The sequence below is a fragment of the Apostichopus japonicus genome, chromosome 15 (genome assembly GCF_037975245.1).
Source record: "Apostichopus japonicus isolate 1M-3 chromosome 15, ASM3797524v1, whole genome shotgun sequence".
NCBI classification, from domain to species: Eukaryota; Metazoa; Echinodermata; class Holothuroidea; order Aspidochirotida; family Stichopodidae; genus Apostichopus; species Apostichopus japonicus.
In genome coordinates, this window is record NC_092575.1 from 19,895,342 (window position 1) to 19,921,596 (window position 26,255).

Here is a 26,255-nt window from a genome sequence, read left to right on the forward strand (position 1 = left end):
AGAAATAGTCAAGGATTTACATTCATATACCCCATCCCCACCACTTCCAAACCCTCCCCTCCCCCTCCCTTTAACAGTGCAATGTCCCCATCCCCACCACTTCCAAACCCTCCCCCTCCCCTTTTAACAGTGCAATGTCTGGCACGACCGGAAGAATCGACAATGTGCATGCAAGTATGTTCTGGAAGAAAGAAACAAAAGTTGATGATAAAAATAAGCAAAATATAATCAACGTAATTTCAGATGAGTATATTGACCCCCAGAATGTTCTGCATAGATATAGAAAACAATATGTTATAACGACAGACAAGATGACAAGAAGATAGAAAGATGACCTCTTAGTTGGTATGAAAGGCTGAATTATGTTCCCAGATCATTGGAAAGGACTGAGAGCTCTCATATAACTAAACACAAGTTACTTACAAAATGGCAATGTTTTGTCATTTTAATATAAATTCACAAAGATCAACTTGTGGTTAATATAAATTAACAAATCTGATATTATGGAAGTCATGCGCAATGTGTACATAGCACATCGATCTCTAGAGTAAGGCAAAATATGTCGGCAAAATATGTCACCAAAACGGAACTTGTAATGTTCGATACAGGTGGCAAAAGCCTACTGTGGATTGAGGACCTTCCTTACTGGTTTCAAACCTCTGGACATACAATCAGTGTCCATGGCCTAGTTGGTTAAGGTGTCCGCATATAAAGCAGGGGGCCCAGGTTCAAAGCCCAGTGGAGGCTGAAAGTTTTTTTCACTATTCTGGATTTTCCAACTTCATTATTCACATATTTAAATTGGATTAAAGTATTCAGAACTTTACCAAATGACATTATTTCTGTATGTTAGATTTACAAAGAGTGATATTTCAGGTAATGATGGATGCATGACTTTCATTCAGGCTAGCTTGTATAGGTACATTTCATTTTAATATTTTTAGACTTCCTTGGACTTTACAAAAATTCTTCCATTTCTATTTCATTAATTACAACATCAAAAACAACCAAAAAACAAAAAGTATAACAGATCTAAATACTACAAAAATAAAATTCTACAATGTTTCAATATTTTGAAATTCTTTTAAGTAAAATATGAGAGATGATGATAAGCATGACTAAAGGCAGCAAGTAACAGTTTGAAACAAAGAAAGAAAGAAAAAAAAAAAACCTAATATATTGTAGAACATCAGTCAACGATTGTGTAATACTGCAGACAAGAGCATTAACTCAAGTCTCCAGACCACGAAACATGGTCTCTTATTTATGCTTACATATTGGCCCCAAATATGTACCTGGTAAAGTGATTCTGTTATTCATGGCCTATATTATACTTGCATCACCCTGATGACTTGACCATGGTAACTGACTATCAAATTTTTTGTTTCTTGAATCCTTACCATCAGAGTTGTCACAATTACCTTAATTTTTAATATCGAGTCCAGTCAATTTCTTAGTACAGCTGTATTATCTCTACAGGAAAACAGTCGACAAATATGTTTGAGTCACTCCAATTCTGAAATTAAGTGACTCACAACAAGACTTGCAATTATCACTGTTTCCTCGACAACTGCATATGTCTAACTAGTAACATCTGAAACCAGAAACTGCAACTTATAAAATACCTAAATACAAAACCTGACAAATATTCAGCTGTACATATTCAGCTCTACGAAAATTGTGCATAACTACGAATTGTAGGTGAAAGCAACCTGTGCATAATCCCACAAAGTTTTAACTTCACGCTTTTAGCTTCAAGACTATCAAAAAGAAATACCAAAGAATTTAGGAGAAAGTATGAAGATAATAATGAAAGAGGACACATCACCACGGGCTGTTCGCTATCCAATCAGCTAGTTTATAAGGACTTATTGCTTCTACAGAAACAGGAAAAAACTTGCATTTCCCATGTGTGTTTGAGGAGAACTTCAATTCTGGTTTGTCTACAAATTGCAATATTTGTACAATGATGGTTGATACTAGAATTAGCCAGCGTAGCCAGGTTTGGTGTTGTCATTTTGGAAGTTTTGGAACATTGGAATTTCCCCCCATATTTCACTCCATAATGGTCATCTAAGAGACCCAATAAAGAAAATGCAAACCCACAAACTTCCTACACATACACAACGTCAAAAAATTACAACAAATTCATTTTTGGTTTTTTTCACTGCTTATTTAGGCCGCTTGCATCACAGAAAAACTGGCAACCCTGAGATTAACTGAAAGACTACTAATTTGCTCAATTGTTTCACTATAATAATATGTTTCACTATAATAATACTATGATAAAAGTTGAGTTGTGGCAGTTAACATAACACTCACTCAAATGCAGTAGAGTACAAATACTAGTTTTTTTATTTTTATTTTTTGGTAGACATATTTTGGGTAATTTGTTAAGGAATTGTGGCCAGCTTAGCATATCTAGCAACACAGTCCCTCTAAATTTATGTTTTGCAGCATGCTAGCCTCCGAAAAAGCTTTATCAACAAGCTTTGAGCATCTGTAATGCATCTTTCAACAGAATATCAAGGAAATTTCTTTAAAAGAAAAATACCCCAAATGTTATAGTAAACATGAAAATATGTTTGATGAGGGGGGGGGGGAGGGAATGGATGTGAGGGGTAGGCAAAGGGAAGGGTAGGGACAGTGGAAGAAAGACACACAAATTTCATATCATGCTGATTTCTTCAACTCCTGTCTAAGCAGAAATCCTGCGCACTATACCTCACACATGATACAGCTATTCATTTTGTGCAGTACCACCACCAACATAAGAAAAATATACAAATACAGGAACAGGTTTGTGGTATCTGAGAAGCACATCAGAGCTCACCAGTAATCTGGAAGGGCAACATCACCAAGATAGGAAGAGAGTTAGAGGAAAGAACAAGATATTTTTGACAAAATGTTATGAATAAAAGCTTATAATTTGAATTTAGAGATTTAGTTAATGTGATAAAGATGTGATAAAAATGGTGATAAATGATGGTTACTATGGTAATAAGATGAGCATCATCCTTTAACCTGCTTATCCAGGCAGGCAGTTACGACAGCCGTCCATCCAGTTTGGTGACTGTGAGAGAAAAGAAATAATAGTTCAGATGTTAAAGGCATGTTCATCAGTAAACCACGAACTAAGGTCTTGGTGTTTGGAATGTCACAAATCCCAACACAAAGATATGAATGCATGCAGTTACACTTTAGGGGCTACTTCATCTTATCTGAAGAAAGGAAGAACAAGTTGTCTCAGTCTGCAGGGGTCCCCCCAACCCCAACTCCCCTGTTGCGGGATTTTTTTTTCTATTGAGATGGGTGCCAATAAATACATGTTACCACATTTGAAGCAAACAAAAGTGATTTGTCATGTAAAATCTGAGCTGCTGAAATAATTTTTAATTACATGTCCTTCATAAAAAATGTTCTATTGATTTTCATGTTTGATTAGGATAAAAAAAAAAGTGTCACACATTGGATATCTTACATAGAGATAGCAGTTATTATTTTTTTCATAGCCTAATACACCTACTGTGTTATAGAGACCTTAGCATAAATTGACTATGAAAAGCTATTACAGATCAATGATGAATTATCTACTGTCTGTATCCTTTATACAGGGATAGAAGAGATAAGAACGAAGTACGAAGTATTAATTACGTGCATCTGTATCAAAGAAGTGGAAGTAACACATATGTGCATGATATAAACTGACCTTGCTCCAAGACCTCGACCATTGTCGCCGTGGAAATATTCATAGAAGAGCACCAGATCTTTGAAATGAGGATCATCTTTGTACAGGTCGTTGTCCCCATGGCAGGGCCGCCTGCCGTTCTCATCGGGAACAAAGAGCTTCACGATGCGGGATGAGATTTCCTTTGCACAATCCTGTAACCGCAACATGTTACCAGAGCCGGTAGGACACTCTACTTTAAGAGTTTCCCCGTAGAAGAAGTCATAGCGCTCGAGGGCTTCGATCAGAAGATAGTTGACTATTAAAAAAAAAAATAGGAGAGAGAGACGTAAGAATTGTATAAACAGAAGTACGAATATTCATGTTACTAATTATCAATACTTACTATTTAGACATCACTGCTTAGTGTCACACTAAGCTATCACCTGACATATCACCTGACATATTTGCATTCAAGTGATCTGAATATTCACATAGATGAAAAGCATTAAAGGGTGAATACTATTTACATGGAAGAGTAAAAAGAGTGGGGTAGTTGAACATACCTTTCATTTTAACATTTTGTGTTGCATAATAATTACCTCCATAGACACTCGTCCCACATAAATTGCTTTCCTATTATACATGTCCATGCAGGCCCATTTTCTGTCCTTACAGCTCCTACCAAGCATTCACCATTAACTTAAATGATAATTTAAGTATATTTGAGTTCGATGATTGCTTTCATCTGTAACTCACCACAAAGCCAAATTGGTCCTCTCCAGTTGCTGTTACCACCAAACAGATAAGTATTGGACTCCCCTGGTACATACTTCACTCTGTACTCCTCTTCTTCGACGTTAAAGATAAATGGATTATCTTCATGGTACTGTAATACAATCAAGAAATAAAAAGAGGAAATATGTAAAGACCAATGGATGGTTTCTATTGCTGCAGACTCTTTTAGTCCCAGGTATACATATGCTTACTCTGCAGATGTCATACCATTTACCTGACAAACTTCCTCCCTTTACTCCCTTTATCTTGTCCCACAGAAACCCAACCTTTCACCCAACAAATAACCATCTATTACTTCCAGGCAGGTGTGGAGGCCTAGTTCTAACCCTTCACTTCACGAAGTTGAGCGGTTATTACTGTACCTTTGAGATTGAACGGATCCCGTAGGGTGACAAGAACTCGTTCTCATCCAGGACGTACGATAGGACCCGTTTTAGATTTTTACGAGATGGAATGCCTAGAAGATGACGGCCTCGACTTGTTTCTGGGTTGGTCATGTAGTTGACCTGAAAATAAAAACAACACAAAGACACTGGTAATTAAATATGCCAGAAGCAGGCATGTATTAATGATCGATGTTAAGTCAGTGATTAGATAAGAATCTTTCAATGAATCTCAAAATTCAGAGTGATCCATAAAAGATTCAGAAGTCTGATGTGGTGTAAGTGTAAGTGTGTCGGCCAAATGCAATGGGAGTAATAGTTTCTTGATGGCACCTTGTCAGTGTACCTATATTCACTTTGTTTGGATAGAGCAGAATGGACCACAAGTGTGTTGTTGCTATTGAACTAGGCTGTATACATGATAGTAAAAAGTACTCTTCAAGTGACTATAAATAAACTATTAATCCAATGACCTGTATTAATGCAATAACCTATTTCCCTGTTACACAGATGATGCACTCAACTGGTAATTAGCTTATTAAGTAATTAATTAGTTAATTCATGAAAGTGACAACTTTAAATTCAGAGCTTCATATGCAAATTAGGGCAGACCTATGTATAAATTCTGTTATGAGATTATTTGCAGATCTAAGTTGAGTGCCAATGTTTATTTCATTCCTTTCAATATGCTACAAATACAGTTTCTCTGTAGGTGATTGCATAGAGGGAGAGATTATGTGCACAAATAAGGAGTGTTAGCTCAGTGGTTAACGCCAGTGCCTTCCAATCATAAGGTCCCCGGTTCGAGTCACTCCAAGACTAATGTATGTCATCCAGGTACAGTTGTTGACAATTGACAATTCATAATCATGGATGTTAAATATGAATCTAAGAAACTGACTTCGGTCAGCGTGTGGCTTTGATAAGCTAACGAGGCTTCTTCGCCAGTTCCTGCTTGCAGGAGGATCTAAAATACATACAATAAATACAAATGGCCAGTTGCTATTACACCAAGCACCACAAATAGAACTGAAGGAATAGAATGCTAACATGAGAGCTCAGGTCAGTTCTATACTTCATGAACCAATCGAGACGTTTCTTGAATCCTGGTAGTTTCTCGATGACCTCCTCCTCCAGACTGAGTGAGGCAAACAGAGGTATCAGACCGACCATAGACCGGATACGTAGAGGTACCGTGCAGTGGTCCGTACGCAACACGTCGTAATAGAAACCATCGTTTTCATCCCAAAGACCTAAGGAAGGGAACCAAAAACTTATCGATGCTTTCTTTGTTAATCACAAGTAAAAAACTATATGTTTAATTGGTATTACGAGACATTGATTCATGTAATGAAGGCACCACACAACGGAAAAGGAGATTGCAGAACCTCATTAGAATCTGACTTAAGAGCGAGATATACAGCGGTTAGAAAAAGAGTCTCTAATAGAAAAAAAAAATGGTGACTGTAGACATTTTTTGATAAGGTGTAAAGGAAAATTATTTTTATGCATAGGATTACATGGATAGTACAGTTCGGACTTGTCTTTGCTTTGAATTTATTATTAGTGTAAATGTTTCATATTAAATACCAGAAGATGGTAATTTGATCGAGATTTGCCAAGGGTCTTCGTACAAGCTTATAATCGAAAACAAGAATGGCTCAAGAATTGTCAACAAGTCCTGGACAGTCATTGAACTGGATTACTTTAACTCTTTTTCCTAATTCTTTGTAAGAAAGCAAACCAACCCGTGGAAATAAGTAGTATTTGATTAAACCAGTTAACTATAAAGAGATAATATTGCACTCACCACCACCACCTGCCATGTGGTTCATGGCATCGATAATTGACACAAAATGCTCAAAGAATTTACTGGCCATGTCCTCGTACGTAGGGTCCTGTAGGGCCAGCTCTAGGGCTATATCGAGCATGACCACACAGAAGAATGCTACCCAGGCGGTGCCATCAGCCTGAAAGCAGAAACAACATAAAAGTTTAGAGAGATGACGTTTATGTCATGTTCCGCAAAGACCCGTGATCATTTTCATAAGACGTTGTGTCAAAACGAAAAGTTTCAGCTGTGGGGGGGGGGGGGTAAACTCCTAGGATAAAAGGAAGCATCAAACAATAGGGACTACCCTTGCAGACCTGCTGAGTCTATTGTTTGAGACTGCAGAACACAAGAGATTTTGTGTTATGCAGTCTGGCTGCAGCCCCCTCAACATTCCTAATTTTGACAAAGTATTTGAATTGAAGTTGTCCTCAATATGAATCATGAGTTAAAAGAAAATGAAATTGATCTGTGATTTTGAAATATCTCTACAATTTTCCATGAGCTCATGTGGAATGCTAGAATAAGTGAAACAAAAGCTACATCTGCGTGGATATGTGGGTTTCATGGCTTGACTACTTCAAGCTGCCTGTAACCTGCTTGTACTGCTATCAATTAATTTGACATTCTCTCTACCTGTTCTAGATGTCCACCAGTGGGTAGAGGTCGTGACCTATCAAACACTCCGATGTTATCCAAACCAAGGAAGCCACCAGAGAATATATTCTTCCCATCAGGATCCTTACGATTCACCCACCTTGAAAAGAATTCATTCAAATCATTTTATTCTTCAATAAAAGTTCCAGACCCATTTATTTTTAACATACCTCAGGATGTAACCATTTTGCACAGGGCAAGCGACCTCAAATTATAAGAATGTTTAATACTGCAAAAATCATAATTATCAACTGCGAAGGAACTTTCAAAGACTTATAAATAAGTATGCATTTTCAACGTAAAATAGACGAAGAAAGCATCTCATTTAGTGATGCTAACATCAGACAGGATTTTAAACTACTCAGCTTAACAGAGACTCAGTGTGTGCAACAATTCTTGGATGTAACACCACTTGCTGGAATTAACTACCCTGGCATTATTAGACTCTGCTTTGTTGTTTTAAAAATACCAGTATTTCAATTGTAGATGAGTACAACTTTAAAGAGCACATTGAAGGAAAGACTCGTACATTGATGAAAAGTACATTGCACCGTTGGCTTTCTGTTCAGGACCTTAACTAATTTTAAAGTCATTTACTACACCCCATGACATTAATTACAAAGGGAGACACCTGTCCAACAATGTCACATAGGTTTTAAAAGTCTTCCGAATGCTAACAAATTAAACAGGCGGTATTTCCTAGAATGTAAGATACAGATAATTCAGTGTAGCAAAGTTCACACCATTAACAACTTTAACATTATACCAAACATGGGAATTTCAGTGACCAGAAATTTTAACTTTAAACATATACTTTCTGAAGAGAACAGAGAAAACTGCAAACAAAACAAGAAACTCCAGTCTTCTCTACCTTTAATTTTATACTCTTTTTTTCTCAGAATGTAATTTGCTCCAATAAATCGTTCCTTTTAAATCTCTTTTCTATACCGAGGATGTTGCCTCTTTAATAATTCATTGCCTTCAATGTACACTTAAGAAGTCCTTGTCTTTTTTTCCCCTTTTTTTTCATTTCTTTATTCCAGTATAAATTTACAGAGAAATTTATAAATAGGATAAAAATATAACAATATACACAACATCAAAAATACAGGTTAAGACATATAAAAGTTGATGAGATTAAGATAATAATGAACGATAAAAAGCGTTACAAAAGTTATCAACGTTATCAAAAAGCTACAACAAAGGGTCTAAGAAGCTGTCCTTACCAGTTTACAAAAAGGGGCTGCTCTGTAAATAAAACCAGTTCTTAAAGAGTAAAAATTCTAAAACATTATCAAGAAGCTACAATAAAGGATCTAAGGAGCCGTTTTGTACAAAAAGTGCAGCTCTGTAAATAAGTTCTTAAACAGTATAATTCTAAAACATGGCGTGATATTTGGATTTCTCAAATTATAATTTGTTCTTTTCCTCACCATGTGAAGTTCAACATGAGTTTCTGGAAGCATCGTCCAAGGAAGACCCTGTCCCTGGATCCTCTCTTTCCGGTCATCTTAAAGACTCGGAATACTGCCCAGGCATGGACTGGAGGGTTCACATCACTAAAATTGAATTCATAGGCAGGAATCTGAAAATACACACAGATGAACACATATCATAATTTAACTTGATGGACTGGCTTTCAATGATAAAAAAATGATATTTGATCTAATATTCCTAAATCTCCAAAAGGTAAGCAACCCCTAGGGATCATGAAAAGCTGTTTGCAAAGATATAGCAAATTAAAGTGGTGAATGTAATAGGATAAGCATTGTGCAAATTGCAAACAGACCGGATAATTTAAAGTACTGGCGGATAAATGCACAAACAGAAAAAAGAATGAGTTGATTTATTAAGCTCAAAGCTATTGTGATCTGAGTTGATTAAACTAAAATGAAAGTTAGAAAACTACAAATCTATTTTCCAAAAGGAATTACAGCCCTTTCATGAAGATTGAAATTATTCACTTCAGTACATTGTGTCATAAAGATAACCACCAACTTTTATTTTTTTCCTAGCATTAATAAAAACAAATTCTATAGAAATATGAGGACTGCTGCAAGTCCATTTTCATTCAAAAATATATTTCCTTTTTGTCCATAAATCTGATATTTTCATTGAAACTTTACCATCAACAGTTTCCAACAAGAAATCTCCTGTTTCCTGATAGCCTATCTTAAGACTACAGTACTACTACGATCAGAAACAGTGGCAGGATCGAAATGATCACATAGCACCAAATTTGCTGCTTATAATCTTTAAACAGAGCAATATAAAACTATGTCAGGGGAATGGGAGAGGGAGAGAGAGGAATAAACTAATATTAAAGTGAGACAAAAGAAATATTGTTAAGAGGTGATTATACACTTTACCAAATTAAGATGAATTTTTTTATTAGGTGATTATTTGTTTGTTTCTACACACCTGTCCACTTGGTGACATGTACCACTCTCTCAAGAAGAGAATGAGTTGTTCCTTTGCAAAGTCTGGGTCCACCCTGGCAAACGGTATCATGTGAAATGCCAGATCCCAAGAGGCATACTGTGAAATCATGTACATGGAAATAATGTCAAAGAATGTTTCTATCACATTAAGAGAATTTAAGTCAACAAATTACGTCAATTAAATATGCTGGGATAATATTTTTTATGATATGATTAAAAATTAACAAGTTCTGAGTCTTAAACCTTCCTCGACATCTGGGTTAAATGTGACAAGATATGCCTTCCAGATAAAAAGGTTTTGGAAACTTCAAGTAATATTTCAGCATTCTAAAATTGGACATGATACTAATAAGATTTTAAGCTATATCACATGATCTATGAACGTACCCATGGATATTCCCATTTATCTGGCATAGAAACCACATCTCTATTGAACAGGTGCATCCAGTCAGTGTTACGTCCACCCAGACGTGATTCCGGGGGGTTGGGCTGGGTGTCGTCGCCGTGGAGCCAGCTCTTCATGACGTAATGGTAGAACTGTTTGCTCCACAGCAAACCTGCATAACTCTGTCTGGCCATAGATCTCTCATCTTTAGAAGCTCTGCTGTCTATTATCTGAAAATGTAAAAAATGTAGCACTACATCAGCAGGGAATCATTTGTCAGGCATCGTATCACGAAACACTATGGAAATGTGGAGTGTTAGCTCCTGTTTGCGGACTGTTTGCGGAGTGTTAGCTCAGTGGTTAACGCTGGTGCCTTTCAATCATAAGGTCCCCGGTTCGAGTCACTCCAAGATTAATGTATGTCGTCCAGTTACAGAGATGTTGACAATTGACAATATCATAATCATGGATGTTAAATATGGATGTACAAACTGACTTCGGTCAGCTTGCGGCTTTGATAAGCCAATGAGGCTTCTTCGGGAGTTCCTGCTTGCAGGAGGATCTAAAATACATACATACAAAATACATACAAATGAAAAGTTACAAAGCAGATTGAAGTATACAAAAGTACAATTCAAATGGCTAATAATTGCTTTTCAAAAGTATTTACACTAAAATCTTCACTGCATTTATATCCCAGCCAGTTGGGACAATTTTCTAACGACTTAACTGGGCGCTAAGCTTCTCATTTGCATGGGATCTCGCATGACATTACTTACGTTGTACCTGCAGCATGAGACCCTCGAGATAACGTCTGGGAACTCAGGAATTTAGAAAAGCCCAAAATTTTGAAAACCAAACAGAATCAATACATGGACAAGGTACAATTACACGGTCATCTTGTGGAAAATTAAACGAGAGTGTCTTTATAGTTTGATTAATTTTTAATCTACCTATGGAGTTATACTCTGTATCTTTAGAAGAAAAGAATTCTTTCTAGAAATTTCATGACCAAACTCAAACCACTGCTAGTGATATTTATATTACATAAAACAGCATGCAGACTTTGAAAATTTGAAATTGAATTTGAAAATGGAATCTGCAATGGTAAAATGTTAATTTTACAATTATGTTACAACATTTTACCGTTATTATGATATCAAAACATGGGTGGCACCCAGGGGTGGAATGCCAAGGTCACTTTTAACATATCAGAGTGTCTCACTCACACTGTCATAGAATTCATCTGTCTCTTTAATTCTGAGATCAAAAACAGCATCGAAAGCCTCCCCAAAATACTCCTTAGGATCCTCCTCCTCGGTAAAGAACCGAACCCTGACGGACCTCTCTTCACCAGCTGGTACCTCTAAGATGTAATGTGGAGCTACCTTAGTGCCCCTCTCTCTAGGGTCAACTGCATCCTCTTCTCCTGTTAAAACAAGACAAAAATCGGATTCATAATATACCCAAATTTGACTGGTTTTATTGATTGTTATCTTTTTTAAGCAGTCTGTGATGAAGTTAACCTTAACAATACCACATACTGTACAATTGAATTCTTCCGAGCGTGTGGCGATTCTTTAGAAATCACAACCGAGGACTTGAAATTCTTTTGTTCTAGTCCTCGGTCAGAACACAAAACACACACACTTGTACTAGTGTAAATAGTAAAACCTGGATTATCCAGACAGGACAGGATGAGAGATCATCCAGATAAGAAAGAGATCTGGTTAATCTCGTTCTTCTACTGGGTGTAGTTTACCATTGCAATGGTCTGTTCTTAATGTAACATATTTTACAATGAGTGGAATAGTGCAAGAAAAAAACTTTTTTTTACTGAATGGTTTCTTTAACTTGATAACTTTTCTCATGCAATTTTTTTTTATCTGCTAATACACAGCATATTAACCAATTGTTGAATGTAGATCCAGATAAACCCAGAAATGTTCCTGGTTTGAAGTTTTACAAACAACACTTATTTCATCTCCAATAAAATCAGGCACTCTGATGTATCTAGTACACTGGCCCGGTTAAGGATCGACGCCCATATTCTCTTCCCTCCAAATCTACCATTCTGAAGGCTTACAACTACAAATTCCAAACACATCCATCTTGCTAAACCAGGGTTCCTGATAGAAGAGGCCCCTATAATCCAGGCATTACTGCATGTCAATACAGAGGCAGTGGGTCATCATGTATATATTAAATCATTGAAGTACAATAAGTCTCCTCACCGTTGACGACGTATCTATGAAATGCGTCTCTGACGTATTTCGTGTACGTCTCAACTCCATACATGTGCTTCATGTTGGTCTCATTCTCAGTGAATATCTTCTTGGGTTCTTTACCTTCTGGATCTTTGTCACATACAAAATACATGGTGCCTAGATAGAATGAGGAAAAGAAAAATATTACACCTGCATACAGATCAGATGCGAGTCAAGATCTTAAAGGAGAATGCTTTATTCTTTGTCATATATGAGTTACCTTCACCCTCTGACCCCACGCCACCCCCCTCCTACCCCATTGAGTGGTCCAGCATTTGAGCATGGCTGCCACAATATGTGACAGCTTAGTCTGGTTCAATCATCACTACATCGCCATGACAACATGCAGGACAGTTGGTTAATGTCTGCTCTAAAAGATTGGGATATACTGTACATATAAAACACTGCATTCAGTACAGCATCATGCAATACCAGAATGGTAGTATATTTATAAGCATACTGCAAGTTATATACCATATGAATGTAATATGTAGATGCATGTTACCACTGGCAATCCATGGTTTTAGTTCATGTTATAGGCATGGTACCACTGAAGTGCTATGAGCGCATGCATATTACCACTGGCATGCCATGGTTGTAGTTCATGTTATAGGCATACTACCACTGAAGTGCTATGAGCGCATGCATATTACCACTGGCATGCCATGGTTGTAGTTCATGTTATAGGCATACTACCACTGAAGTGCCATGAGCGCAATGCATGCATGTTACCACTGGCATGCCATGGTTGTAGTTCATGTTATAGGCATACTACCACTGAAGTGCCATGAGCGCAATGCATGTTACCACTGGCAATCCATGGTTGTAGTTCATGTTATAGGCATGGTACCACTGAAGTGCCATGAGCACAATGCATGTTACCATTGGCAATCCGTGGTAGTAGTTCATGTTTTAGGCATACTACCACTGAAGTGCTATGAGCGTAATGCATGTTACCATTGGCATGCCATGGTTGTAGTTCATGTTATAGGCATACTACCACTGAAGTGCCATGAGCACAACGCATGTTTGCTCTGGCTATGTATGGTTTTCATACCAAAGTACAGACAGACAAACACATGATTAACACCTAATAACTGATTCCTGCATTTCTCTTATATATTCATTTTTTTGAAATTTATTTTTGGCTTCCCTCTGATTCTTGTATCTTTACCAATACAGAAGAATCAATACTTCTTGACCGACACACAATATAATGATATAATAACATATAATAATAACAAATAACAATATAATAACACTGGCGCCAATATGATAAAGATATCGCCATTCATACACAAAAGCCAAACAAAACAAAAACTCTACTTTCTTGTATGGGCAGAGCACGTTTCCCAGTATCCTTAATTTTACGATTGACCCTTACCCAGGCTATCGTGGTGAAGATAAACCTTTCCATCCTTCTGTGATCTCAATTTTGGCTTGATGGTACAACCTTCATGAGAACATCCCCAGATCCATGTATTCCGGAACCATAGCTGCGGCAAGACGTGGATGGTGGCAGTCTCGGGACCTCTGTTGACTGCTGTTATCCTACAGAGTACATCGTTGGGTGTGTTCTTGGCATACTCAGCAAATACATCCCAATACTTGCCCTCGTTGAAAACACCTGGAATACAGACAAGATAGGAGATACTTTGGTATTTCAAAGGTTACCAGCGCCGGGCCCCAAATCTTACCATCCTAAAAATGGCTGGACAGTATAAAAAAGTACTTTCCTTGAGGCCCTGATCCTCCAAATTAATCCGAGTCATTGAAGATTATAAAACAAGGTAATACGTTTTCTCAGTGATGGATAACTACTTTGATAGTGGCAGTAAAATGCTTGTTGAAATGTGAGCATGGGTGACCATTATTGGACTATCTAGCATATTTAAGGAGCACAATACTGTTGAACTATAACTTGTAGCAGTTGTAAAGAAACATTAAATAAGAAGATTTACTAAGTACTATATTAACGTTCACCAATCTCCGAAATTTATCCAAGCACTCAGTTTCTGAGACAAATTTGCACCCTTAGGCTAATTTCAAACCTACAGTGCTGTTCTCACAAGGTCAGAAAAGTTTCTTAAATTCTTTATCGGAGTGAAGTAAAAAAGTGTGAAATATTTAAATATATTTAAATATATAAAAGTACTGCTATTCAGGTAATTGCATAGCAATTCCTCTACTAGGATGGATGGTCTGTACCTTGATGGGAGCAAGAGTAAAGCACAGTGTTAGATTTAATTTTTAATGAATGATTTCAAGGAATGCATTATTCACTATGCACGATTCAACACCCGCAGTTCAACCAACAAGTCACCTTTTAAAAAAGCAAAAGAAAACTTATCAAGATTTGAGAAAAATAGCAAATTTCACTTGTTTCTTTCTATTCCAGGAAATTTTCCCATTAACATACAAACACACCAGTGGACCAACAGACTACATATATATAATTATTTCTCGACATGAATAACCCAGATAAGTGAACCAAGAACTTACTAGAGAATACAGTATGTGGGAGACATTAACATAGATTTTCTTTAACCTATTTAAAAAACATGTCTTTTTTTTTTTTCATTTCAAAATCATTACCAGCATCTTCCAGTTCAAATTCTCTGTCCAAGACGGATCTTTCTCTTGCTTCTTGTTCTAGTCTCTCGTAAGGGTAAGCATCCTGGGGGTACTTGTAAAGACCCTTCATGTACGAATGAGTGGGCGAGGAGTCCAGGTAATAGTAATTCTCCTTACAATCCTCACCATGGTTACCTTGGGGGCCTGCAGACAGCAATGAATATCATATACAGATATCAGGATATATTCTTACAAATTTACAACATGAATGTACATTATACATAGTAGAAAGTTTCCCTGTACATACAATTTTTTCGAATGTGACACATGCAATTTGAACCTGTTAACCTCAGCTCCCCCACACCATCCTTCAATACTCTCAGACCTTCAGGGTCCTCCCCACTCCCCCTTGGGTACCATATTCCTTTTCAAAATCTTTTGGATATCTCTGGAGTACCTACTGTATGCTTTGTGTTGACATTACTACTCATCTTATGTACAATTTTTTAGGACATAAGTTTCCAACATTTCGGTCACAATGAAAAAGTGCATTTTTGGTATGAAATAGATCAATCACAGCATGAAGACACAGACATTTATTTAATACACTCCAGAATATTTACCATAAGTACCCCTACATATAAACTATAAAGATAAGTATTGACAACAACATGTGAGACATGTATGTCTTTCTGACAACAAAAATTCTATTTTATGCCCACCACTGTACTTAAAATAACAAAAAAAACACTATGAAGCCCTGGACAGATGATGGGTTCAATACACTCACTGTTGGTTAAATTCCTCAATTCTTACATATCCACAGAAGCATTCACATTGTCATGTTAACAATATGCAAATCTATTTTCTTGAGTATTTTAAATTCATTTGATTAAACTCTGTAGTTCTACTGTAACTTATCTTTGCTGGTACAATATTGTCATAGCATCGTTTCCATAGCCACAGTCTTATGATGCACACTACTTCAAAGAGGGGGTATGCATTTAAAATTCCCTCCAGTGTTCTCAAATGTGTTACAAATTACCATCCTTTGGTTTAATATAAATACACTAATACACACTACAACCATAGTATAAACTTAACTACAGAAAGAAAAGTCCAGAAGGCATCCTTATTTCTTCAATCATTACATGTAAACACAAAATATAATAACAATTCAAGCTGACATGAAAGCTAACTGAACTAAAACCAAGTTTAAGTGGATAGTGATGATTTGTATGGATCCCTAGCTTTGAATAATTGAAGTCATCCTTTGACTTCACTTTGGTGAAAAAAAAACAATCAAGTTTTCTCTCTGTCGCTATGGTAAAAACTTGTCTGGATCAACATTTGGTTTGTAATGTAATGAATACATTGGGAGAAATATAAGGCCAGATTTAACCTAGAAGTAGACACTGAATCAACTCTATACAACACCCACATATCACTTTTAAAGGGTGTGAAGACTCGCGCAAAAAGAAAAGTCTAATGCCGGTAATCTGACCTAGTTTCGAATGAGGTGTAACAGAAGTGTTAGACACCACCATCGATCCCAGAAAATACACACACAGCTTGCTACCTTCTGTAACTAGACACTAGTCAGTGACTAGTGTACAGTCAGTACATACAGCTGCGGTCAATACCCACAGCACAGTGTATAAATGATACAGAGAAGGACATCTCAGGTCCAGCTAAAGATGACAAGGTATCACGTTTCAGTACTGTCTGCATTTTGTAACGACACGAACAAAACGTCACTTGCAAGCAACAGAAAGTTAACTTTTTCAGATGGCCGCACGCAGTTTGGGGCGAGTCTTCAATGCCTTTAAGTATAAACACTGTTAGTTCTCCCTCAAGACAACTGGTGTTTATGCCTTACCTGTCAATCCAAACAAGCGCTCTTTTAGAATGGGATCTTTGCCATTCCATAGACCCAAGCATAGGCATAGTCTGCACTCTCTGTCGGTGATTCCCAAAATGCCGTCTTCACCCCATCGGTAGGCACGCTCGCGGGCGTGGTCGTGTGGGAAATACTCCCAGCTGGTGATAGAAGAAACACAGTAAGTACTGTCAAACTTAGACGACAATACATTATTTTCTTTATAAAATTCAATTTCCTGAAAAAACAAAATTCATTGTACTGTACAGACAATTGACATACATGCATACACACATGTATCTGTAGTCTGTATATATACCTGTGAACAGGGTTATACAGGTAGCCACGCCGGCCGGCGGCGACCGGTGGTAACCGCCACTCACGCCTGCCAGCCGGCATTGGAAGTGAATAAACAGTCCACCGGCCGGCACAAAAAATAGTAAAATGCTTGTGAAATACAACAAAAGTAACAAATTTATCTTTCCCTTGCCGTAAAACATGATAATAACGTCACCTTTCTCTGTTATTTGCTCCTGGACCCCACCAGGGGCCCTTAAGCGGGCCCCTGGACCCCCGGCCGTGAGATGCGAGAGCTTCGCTCGCTACGCTCGCTACGCTTCTCAAATTTATTTAACCAGCACTCACAATCTCCTAGCTATAACCCTGCTTGTGAATATTAATTAAAAAGTAATTAGGAAATCAGTTCACTCAAATTTTATGTCTCAAAGCACATAATGACAAAAGGTTTGTGTCTAGATCGTGCTACCAAAACTTTAGCAGATTATAGTATTATACTATAAAAAATAAAAACAGACCCAACCATTTCAGAGTTCTACTTTGAGTCGAGCAATAAAATTAATTTTTATATGTGAACTTTAAATTTGGGCTATCACAAATGGGAAAGGGCAGCTTTTAATATTGCATATAAACCATTTGGCATTTGATCAAGGCATACAATTTAAAAAATGTTGGTGGGGAATTAAAAGGTCTAAATGATGTATTTAACATTTTGGCATTGTATCCTCTCAAACCCACTTAAACTGGATAATCAAATGTACACTTCCTCTTCCTTCGTCAGAGTTTCCATAAACACCTACTTTGTCGCAGAGTTTTACATATTTGGAAAGGTCTGGTTGGTTTTAGTGTTAAAGACAGACTTTTCAATCGCATGTTCATCTGTGACCGATTAGTACTGAATATAAGAATATCATTGAAAGGTTAAGTATTAAAACCTACAGTATACTGTCCATCCACAATGTCTTTGAGTCCACACTGTGACATTGTCCGATATTAATTTGGAGGGTAATGACTTTAAAGAATGTTCTTTTGAACAAAAAAATTTATGTGTAAGTTTGATAAAAACATGTATGCTACCAAATTGAAGGAAGTACTGATGACCTTATACAGTTGTATAGTGAGGGTGACAGCTTGTTGTGATAATAACAGATCCCTTCTAGTCGGTTTCCTTCCTTGTTCATACTGTACAAACTCCCTGAGGTAATTATCGAAACATAGATCTTCTACTGGAAGAGACCAAAGACCAGTTAAATGCATAGGCGTAGGAGGCTGGGGGTGGGTGGGGGTGGGGGTGGGTGGGGTCTGGGGCCCGCCAACCAAATAATTGTGTGAAAATTCAGGCAAATGCTGAGAATTTTTCGGGCACCTACTGAAAGAAAATAATTTGCAATGTGTTTTTCAACATTGGTTAAACTTATATTATTATTATCATTATTATTGTAAAGAATTCCCCAATATGGAATGAGTAATAAAACGGCAAATGATTGTATGTTATTGGCATGCGATGTAATAACCTTTGCATGCATGCATGATATGCCTATGTATGATATGTACATTAACATGTTGAACGAGCACGGAGCGCACGGAAAATTTTGGTTATATTTTCCGGGCCCCCCCAAATCAAATTGGGCTCCTATGCCTATGGTTAAATGGGAGGTTCACATACAGTAGTCTGATAGCAACAATTGGAATACAAAGTTGTCTGTAAAAATCAACTTCCTTCATGCAACAGCACATTTAATAGTATTTGATGCATTGTGAGATAATTTATCTTTTGACAATGTATTGTTTGCTGTTTCCCCTTTCAAATTATAGAGCTAAACTGTATAGAGACAGGTAGAATGCTTCAGTGGAAAAATTGAAAAGAGATTGTATAAGAGATCTACTGTATGCATTTTTAATAAAATTGAGCTATTTTATCCAATTTCTCACGAGTCTTAATCATACAGGTTTTTACAAAAAATCCTATTTACATACTTACAGTAAGTGGTGCATAATATACTGTACTGTAAAGCCTTTAGCTCACCACAGGGATCACAGTTATTTTTCTACGAGGGTCAAATTGAAATATTGGAGACTTGAAACCAAAATGTCATTTTACATTGACGATATGCTGGGAAATTATTTTCTCAATATTGATACTAAGTGTAAGATCATTGGCTGATATTTCTTTCCCAGTCCGGACTGATACAGGATCTGTTGCAGGCCGGATTTGGCCTTTGAGCTGCTGTTTTGAGAACGCCTCCTGTACAAGTAGATGTACAATTCTGTCAAGATTGTGGCAGTGCAAACACAGTCTTATAAATGTGATGATACTGGGGTACTATGCTTTAAGGCAACATTATGTAATGCCCACAATAAACATTGACTCAATATCGTAACTTTCACTTTGACAGAGACCTGCACCAGTGATGAAGTGATCCAGCCATAATTTTACATCAAGTTGTATAGATAATGAAGATTAGAAACAGTAGACCATGTACTGTACATGTTGCACAGCACGCAGAACAGTAAGTGTATTCCACACAACATAAATATACAGGAGCTATGGAATCACAGGACTCTGAATATTAAACTTCTTTGATTTTGCAGACTTTATCAAATGAACTATTACAATATTTAACCATAAATATTAATAAAATATTAAAAACACTTCATATTCAATTTCAGCGATCCAAATTCACTGAGAAATAATCAATTATAACAACAAAAGGATGTGAAATTTAGTTCCATAGTTTAAGTTAACCGGAACAACACACAAGACAGGTGCCATACACACTGAAGGACGTTTTCCTGTGAAACCGGTCAACATCTTTGAGTGATTTCCATTGGTTCAAAAAGAGTTATGTGTCACATGATTCAATGTGAGCCACAAAATAAAAGAAAAACCTTGGGCAATTTATCATAATATTATGGAAATTTATCAGTAGTCCTTGTATTAAAACACTTTTTTCTTTGTCAAATAAAAAGTGATTATGCTGAAGGTAATTGCTTTCACCAGCTGGTACAATTTATGCTAATTCTCAAATAAAATCATAACCGTACATCAGTCAGTGGTTGAGGAAGAATTGGTTTGATGTACAGTACAGTTGGTGTCCAAACTTTTAAAGTGGGTGTCCTACCTTTTTGGGGCAATACTGTACAATGCCGAAGGCATCATTGCAATCACGAAGCGATCGCCGATCAGGAAGCGATCACCTCACTGCGGGGGTCAAGGGGCCCACCTGAGGGGCCCTTGTGGGGGTAAGGGGGAAAATGCCCAGTTAGAAACTTTGTATTTGTAGGTATCCAAGGCTAAAATGCAAGTGGTTAGTTAGCTCAATACAAGATTTGATTGGTAAATTAGGGAAAGTCCAGAAAAAACAATATTGACATTGTTGTATCATTTCTGTAACTCTGTGTATTTGCATAATCTGTACTGAAAAAATTTGCACTGCTTCATATACAATTTTGCAAGCTGTGCACAGAAAAATGTGGGCTGTCAGTTTGCAAAACTGGCCGTGCAAAAGACGGCTGACCTCTGGCTGCCTATAAACCCCTGTATACAGTAGATCTATAACTACTATATTCCCTCTAAGTTTTTAAACCACTGAAATTTTCAAATAACAAAAAATCATTCTTTAGCAGCTTCAATTGGTTGTTCATTCAACACCAGCATGGAATGCTGGGTTACGGGAAGAACTCCTGTACACATGCAAAGAAACAGATCATGAGTATGATGCACATTGACACTGTACAAGTTTGATAAATTTAATCTGAAAGAGTGACTATGACTATCAAGAGAAAATTTGAGTGACCTTCAGTATCAGTACAGTATATACTCTATAATTCATGAATATTCATTTCCTCAAGAAGCCTAGAACTGTACAATAGGATAATCTTTAAAAAACTTTATGTGAATACTGTTTGTTTGTTTACTGCTGCTAAATACATTGTTGTAAATACCAAAAAGTATGTTAGGCATTTAGTTTTTTTTTGGTCTCATTTTAATTTACTTTGGTTCCTGTTTTTAAAAAAACTTTAATGTGATTTATTTGCCCTAAATTAATTTTCCCTTTTCTTTGCGTCTTGCTTTGAACTACTCTGAAAAACCAAGAATTATAATCAGTCACAGTTAATTCCACTTGAGGCAAAAACCAAGAATTATTATCAGTCACAGTTAATTTTAACTCCAATAAGGCCACTTGAGGCAAACTTGCATTGGACAAATATTTTACAAGACATAGCACTAAGTGTACCTCCTACAGTACTGTAGATATTGCAATGTACTGTACAGTATGCTTTACCGTGTAGTTAAAAGCACACTACTGACTGCGCTAAGTGTACCTTCTACAGTACTGTAGATATTGCAATGTATGCTTTACCGTGTAGTTAAAAGCACACTACTGATTGCACTAAGTGTACTCTCTACCTCATACAGTACTGTAGATACATTGAAATGTATGCTTTACCGTGCAGTTAACTGCATGCACACTACTGACTGCACACCGTGTACTCTCTAGCTCCTACAGTACTGTAGATATTGCAATGTATGCTTTACCGTGTAGTTTAAGCACACTACTGTATACTGACTGCACTAAGTGTACTCTCTAGCTCCTACAGTACTGTAGATATTGCAATGTACGCTTTACCGTGTAGTTTAGGCACATTATACTGACTGCACTAGGTGTACCTCCTACAGTACTGTAGATATTGCAATGTATGCTTTACCGTGTAGTTAAAAGCACACTACTGACTGCACTAAGTGTACTTCCTACAGTACAGTAGATACAGTATATTGAAATGAATGCTTTACCGTGTAGTTAAAAGCACACTACTGACTGCACTAAGTGTACTCTCTACCTCCTACAGTACTGTAGATATTGCAATGTATGCTTTACCGTGTAGTTTAAGCACACTACTGTATACTGACTGCACTAAGTGTACTCTCTAGCTCCTACAGTACTGTAGATATTGCAATGTATGCTTTACCGTGTAGTTTAGGCACATTATACTGACTGCACTAGGTGTACCTCCTACAGTACTGTAGATATTGCAATGTATGCTTTACCGTGTAGTTAAAAGCACACTACTGACAGCACTAAGTGTACTTCCTACAGTACAGTAGATACAGTATATTGAAATGAATGCTTTACAGTGTAGTTAAAAGCACACTACTGACTGCACTAAGTGTACTCTCTACCTCCTACTGTACAGTACTGAAGATATATTGAAATGTATGCTTTATCGTGTAGTTAACAGCAAACTACTGACTGCGCTAAGTGTACCTCATACAGTACTGTAGATATTGCAATGTATGCTTTACCGTGAAGTTAAAAGCACACTACTGACTGCGCTAAGTGTACTCTCTACCTACAGTATATACTGAAGATATATTGAAATGTATGCTTTACCGTGTAGTTTAAGCACACTACTGACTGCGCTAAGTGTACTCTCTACCTCATACAGTACTGTACAGTAGGTATTGCAATGTATGCTTTACCGTGTAGTTTAGGCACACTACTGACTGCACTAGGTGTACCTCCTACAGTACTGTAGATCTATATTGCAATGTATGCTTTACCGTGTAGTTAAAAGCACACATCTGACTGCACTAAGTGTACCCTGTACCTTCGACAGTACTGAAGATATATTGAAATGTATGCATTATCGTGTAGTTTAAGCACACACTGTGGTTTTACAGTAACATACATACTGTACATCTCAAAAGTTCACACGTTTCTTTGCAAGATCAGAACAATGCAAACAGACATCGATGAGGTTGGCAAGATATATATACCACTATTTGACCTTCTATCTATTGGGTGAACAATACAAACTGCTAGGTTGACTACAGTTTATACAATATGGATTGAAATTACATAAGTAAAGATTTGATCATCATCAGCAAATTTTTGTAAATTTGCAACAATAGTACCACAAAGGTACTGCATGTTTATTGTGCCAGATTTGAAGTGACAACAATATGAACTAAGTGTATGATACAGCTGCAAAACAATCAGTCAATATCTTTTTCAGCAATTGATTAAAGTTTTTTCAATTGAAAAACCTAGAATACATGTTCAAACACTCACAAATTGTTTTAAGGCTACAAAACAAACTGCAAAACTAAATGAATTTTTTGGGACATACGATATATAGCAGATGCCTGTATACTGACTCCTGAGCACCAAAAACCTATAACTTTATAATACAGTTACCTACAAACCAAAGATCTCTATTCCTACTGTGTAATTATTTAGTCCTACATCATGAAGAATATAAAGAGACAGTGTGTAGGGACTTGATGCTAAATCAATTGGCATAGTCTGTGTATCAATAATCAATCAATTCTTTGATTAACAAGACATTGCATATATTTCTTATCCTGTCGACCTGACCTCAGTCCAATCCGAGTTTGACCAAATTCCCAATACAGCCAAAGCTCTATGGCCTAGCTGCTGCACAATAGAGATTGCAAGTGACTATACTGTACAGTAGGAATTCTTGCTCTCCCTCGACGGAGGTAATAAAGTGGACCCTGAATGTGTCAACGTCCAACGAAAGAGTGCGTGTTATGCATGAGAGAAAGGCCATTAGCTTGATTACATGGCAATCTGCTAGATTCATGCAAGTCTATCTTTATGGAAAAGTGATGATGGCAAGTAACCAGAGATCTATGGTTGTAACTTCTCACAAGTGTTCACAGTTCCAATTTGATAGCCACAGATTGGAGGACCAGGGTCCTCGAAAGAATGAGGCTCACCATTGCAGGGTCTCATCCTAGGTACACGAGCATTGACACTTTGATGATGATCACCCTTTCTGTATCAGATTTCTCTTTGGTATGTACAGCCCTGTACTTGCTCAAACTTTAAACCCCACTGCAACAATTATCATGTGTGTACCGTACATGCACTACAGCTTGTACGCTGTGTAAAATTGATAACATACAACCACAAAACCTCAGATATTCACAACATATATTCACAACAGTCTAAGGCAGCTGCATAATTGGTACAAGCATGACATTTTTATTAAAGCAAGTGACTGTAATATGCGATTGTATTTCATCAATGCTATACAAATTTATATTCTGCGTTATATGTTCCATAATTGGATTGTAGCACTGAATCCCAAATGTGATTTCGAATATTTAGACAGCCTGTTACTCGTCAATGTAAATAAAATCATTGAGCATACGTCTACACTTTCATAGTAAATACTAGCAAAGATCTTGACCACGATGATCATAATTCCTACACCCGTTATGTATAGTATTTTTCGTTAGGATAATCTGCTAGTAGTACCTCGCCATTACTGTACATGTAGTTAACAGTACTGTACAACCACATTTGCCTTTTATTTATATACTGCACTGGGCAAATATTAATATGACATTCCAATCATGAAGATGATGTAAAGTTAGAGAAACTTACCAGCTGCCGTCTGGTGAATAATCTTCTCTAACGGTTCCCCATTGCCTTTCAGACAGATATGGTCCCCATCGTTTCCAATTTTTATTCCTGTCCGCCGCTTCTGTCAATCGTGTTTTTTCCGCCATCTCTCTGCACTAACAGTCTAGTAACACGTAAGCCCATACAGGATCTTGTGTTCTTGTACCAAAACAAAAGTGGTGTGTCATGTTCACTCCATTGCATGCGGAACAAGACCGTCACAGGATGTTCACTGCATTGTCAATCCAGGTACCGGTTGTTTATATTTAGCAGTCCACCTATCAGGGAGCTGCAGAGTATGGAACGCCAAAAAGGACCACAGTTGGTGTTGCTACCCTAAACAGGAGGTGCTTCTACCGTAAACTCGAGGTGCTAGTACCCTGAACAGGAGGTGCTACTACCCGAAACAGGAGGTGCTACTACTTTAAACAGAAGGTGTTACTACTCTCAACAGGCGGTGCTTCTACTCCTAAGTGACGATGCTGCTGTAAAAAAGCTGGAGTTACTACTCGAAATAGGCTATGCTACTATACTAGTACAGGCGCCGGTGCTACTGTGAACTAGGACAACTGTATTTATACAAATCCGTGTCATTGTAGTGCGCGGTGAAGGTGAAAGTTAGTTAGTTGTCGATATTCAATGGGGGGGGGGGGGTCTTTGTTACCGCATACCTTTTGTAGTTTTTTCGGTAAGTTTTATTTCAGGCGCGTATCCAGGATTTTCTAACCCGGGGGGCGCGAATTACTATCTAGGCGGAGCGCCACCATCGGTTGGCGCGGAGCGTACAAGAAAATTTCTGGTTTTGATACCCCCCAGATCACCGGAAATGGCACTTCTCGGGCTTGAAAATGAACAACCAGATGTACACTTTTGCCTGAGAACCAAGTATTTCCAAGTTTTTTTTTTCCATCCATAACCTTTTTGAAGATTGTCATCAGTCACACATCATGTTCGACCTCATTGCATGTCCTATGGATCATTGCTTTTGTAGGTGATTCTACGTCACGGCCCACAATATCCGAAAGCCACACTTTTCAAGGTTTTAAGCCCATTATTTGTTGAGAATTTGAAAATTCACATTTCTCGTGAATAAAAATCACTTCAAAACATACCCATAATGTTGCACACAATTCTATCTATAGACAACCAATATAGAAAAACCTCCTTGAACCCCTAACAGACAGGTCAAAATTGCACGAGTAGAGGAAAGTATGATGAAGAATGTTGGTGAGGAAATTTTTGAAAATTCAGACACAGTTAATTTATTGGTGTAGAAATATTAAAACCTCTTATAATGGCTATTATAAAACTTGGTTGAAGGAAATGACAAATAGCAGATATTTCCGATATCAGGTATATCGAAACCGAACACTACACACATAGGCGTAGGTCCCGTAGGAGGCGGGGCTGCAGCTCCCCCCCCCCTTCCCGCAACCAAATTTTTTCAAATTTTTTTCGGGCACCTACTGAAAGAAAAATAAATAGCAATGAATAGGTTAAAAATGATCTCCTTGGTAATTAAAATAAAGTTCTAAGCTTGGCCGACATTACTACTGTAAAAGAGAGTTTTGACATAAATGGATCTGTATGCTTTTTCTCCATCTACATAAGGCATTTGGTTGTTTACATTAGCATCCGGC

General features: G+C 37.3%; 1 protein-coding gene across 1 annotated transcript; it reads right to left on the reverse strand.

Moving 5' to 3' along the window:
- Positions 1–234: 234 nt before the first annotated feature.
- LOC139980481 (uncharacterized) lies at positions 235–24,852 on the reverse strand. The gene is made up of 16 exons (XM_071992111.1): positions 24,598–24,852; positions 16,883–17,043; positions 15,025–15,207; positions 13,814–14,056; positions 12,397–12,546; positions 11,392–11,591; positions 10,165–10,392; positions 9,758–9,874; positions 8,770–8,921; positions 7,316–7,436; positions 6,659–6,818; positions 5,899–6,101; positions 4,828–4,971; positions 4,427–4,556; positions 3,710–3,986; positions 235–3,073 (listed from the first exon to the last, which is right to left on the reverse strand). Exons 1-16 carry the CDS (start codon positions 24,720–24,722, stop codon positions 3,013–3,015), a joined length of 2,655 nt encoding a protein of 884 aa, XP_071848212.1. The 5' UTR covers positions 24,723–24,852; the 3' UTR covers positions 235–3,012.
- Between the last annotated feature and the right edge of the window lie 1,403 nt (positions 24,853–26,255).

What these genes read in the sequence shown, in the direction of transcription:
- LOC139980481 (XM_071992111.1), bottom strand. Translation starts at nt 24,722, where the DNA reads ATGGCGGAAAAAACACGATTGACAGAAGCGGCGGACAGGAATAAAAAT. An exon ending in CAGATGAATTCTATGACAGT is followed by an intron (nt 10,393 to 11,391) that starts GTGAGTGAGACA and finishes TTACATTTTCAG; the next exon opens with ATAATAGACAGCAGAGCTTC. An exon ending in GGATCCGTTCAATCTCAAAG is followed by an intron (nt 4,557 to 4,827) that starts GTACAGTAATAA and finishes ATTGTATTACAG; the next exon opens with TACCATGAAGATAATCCATT.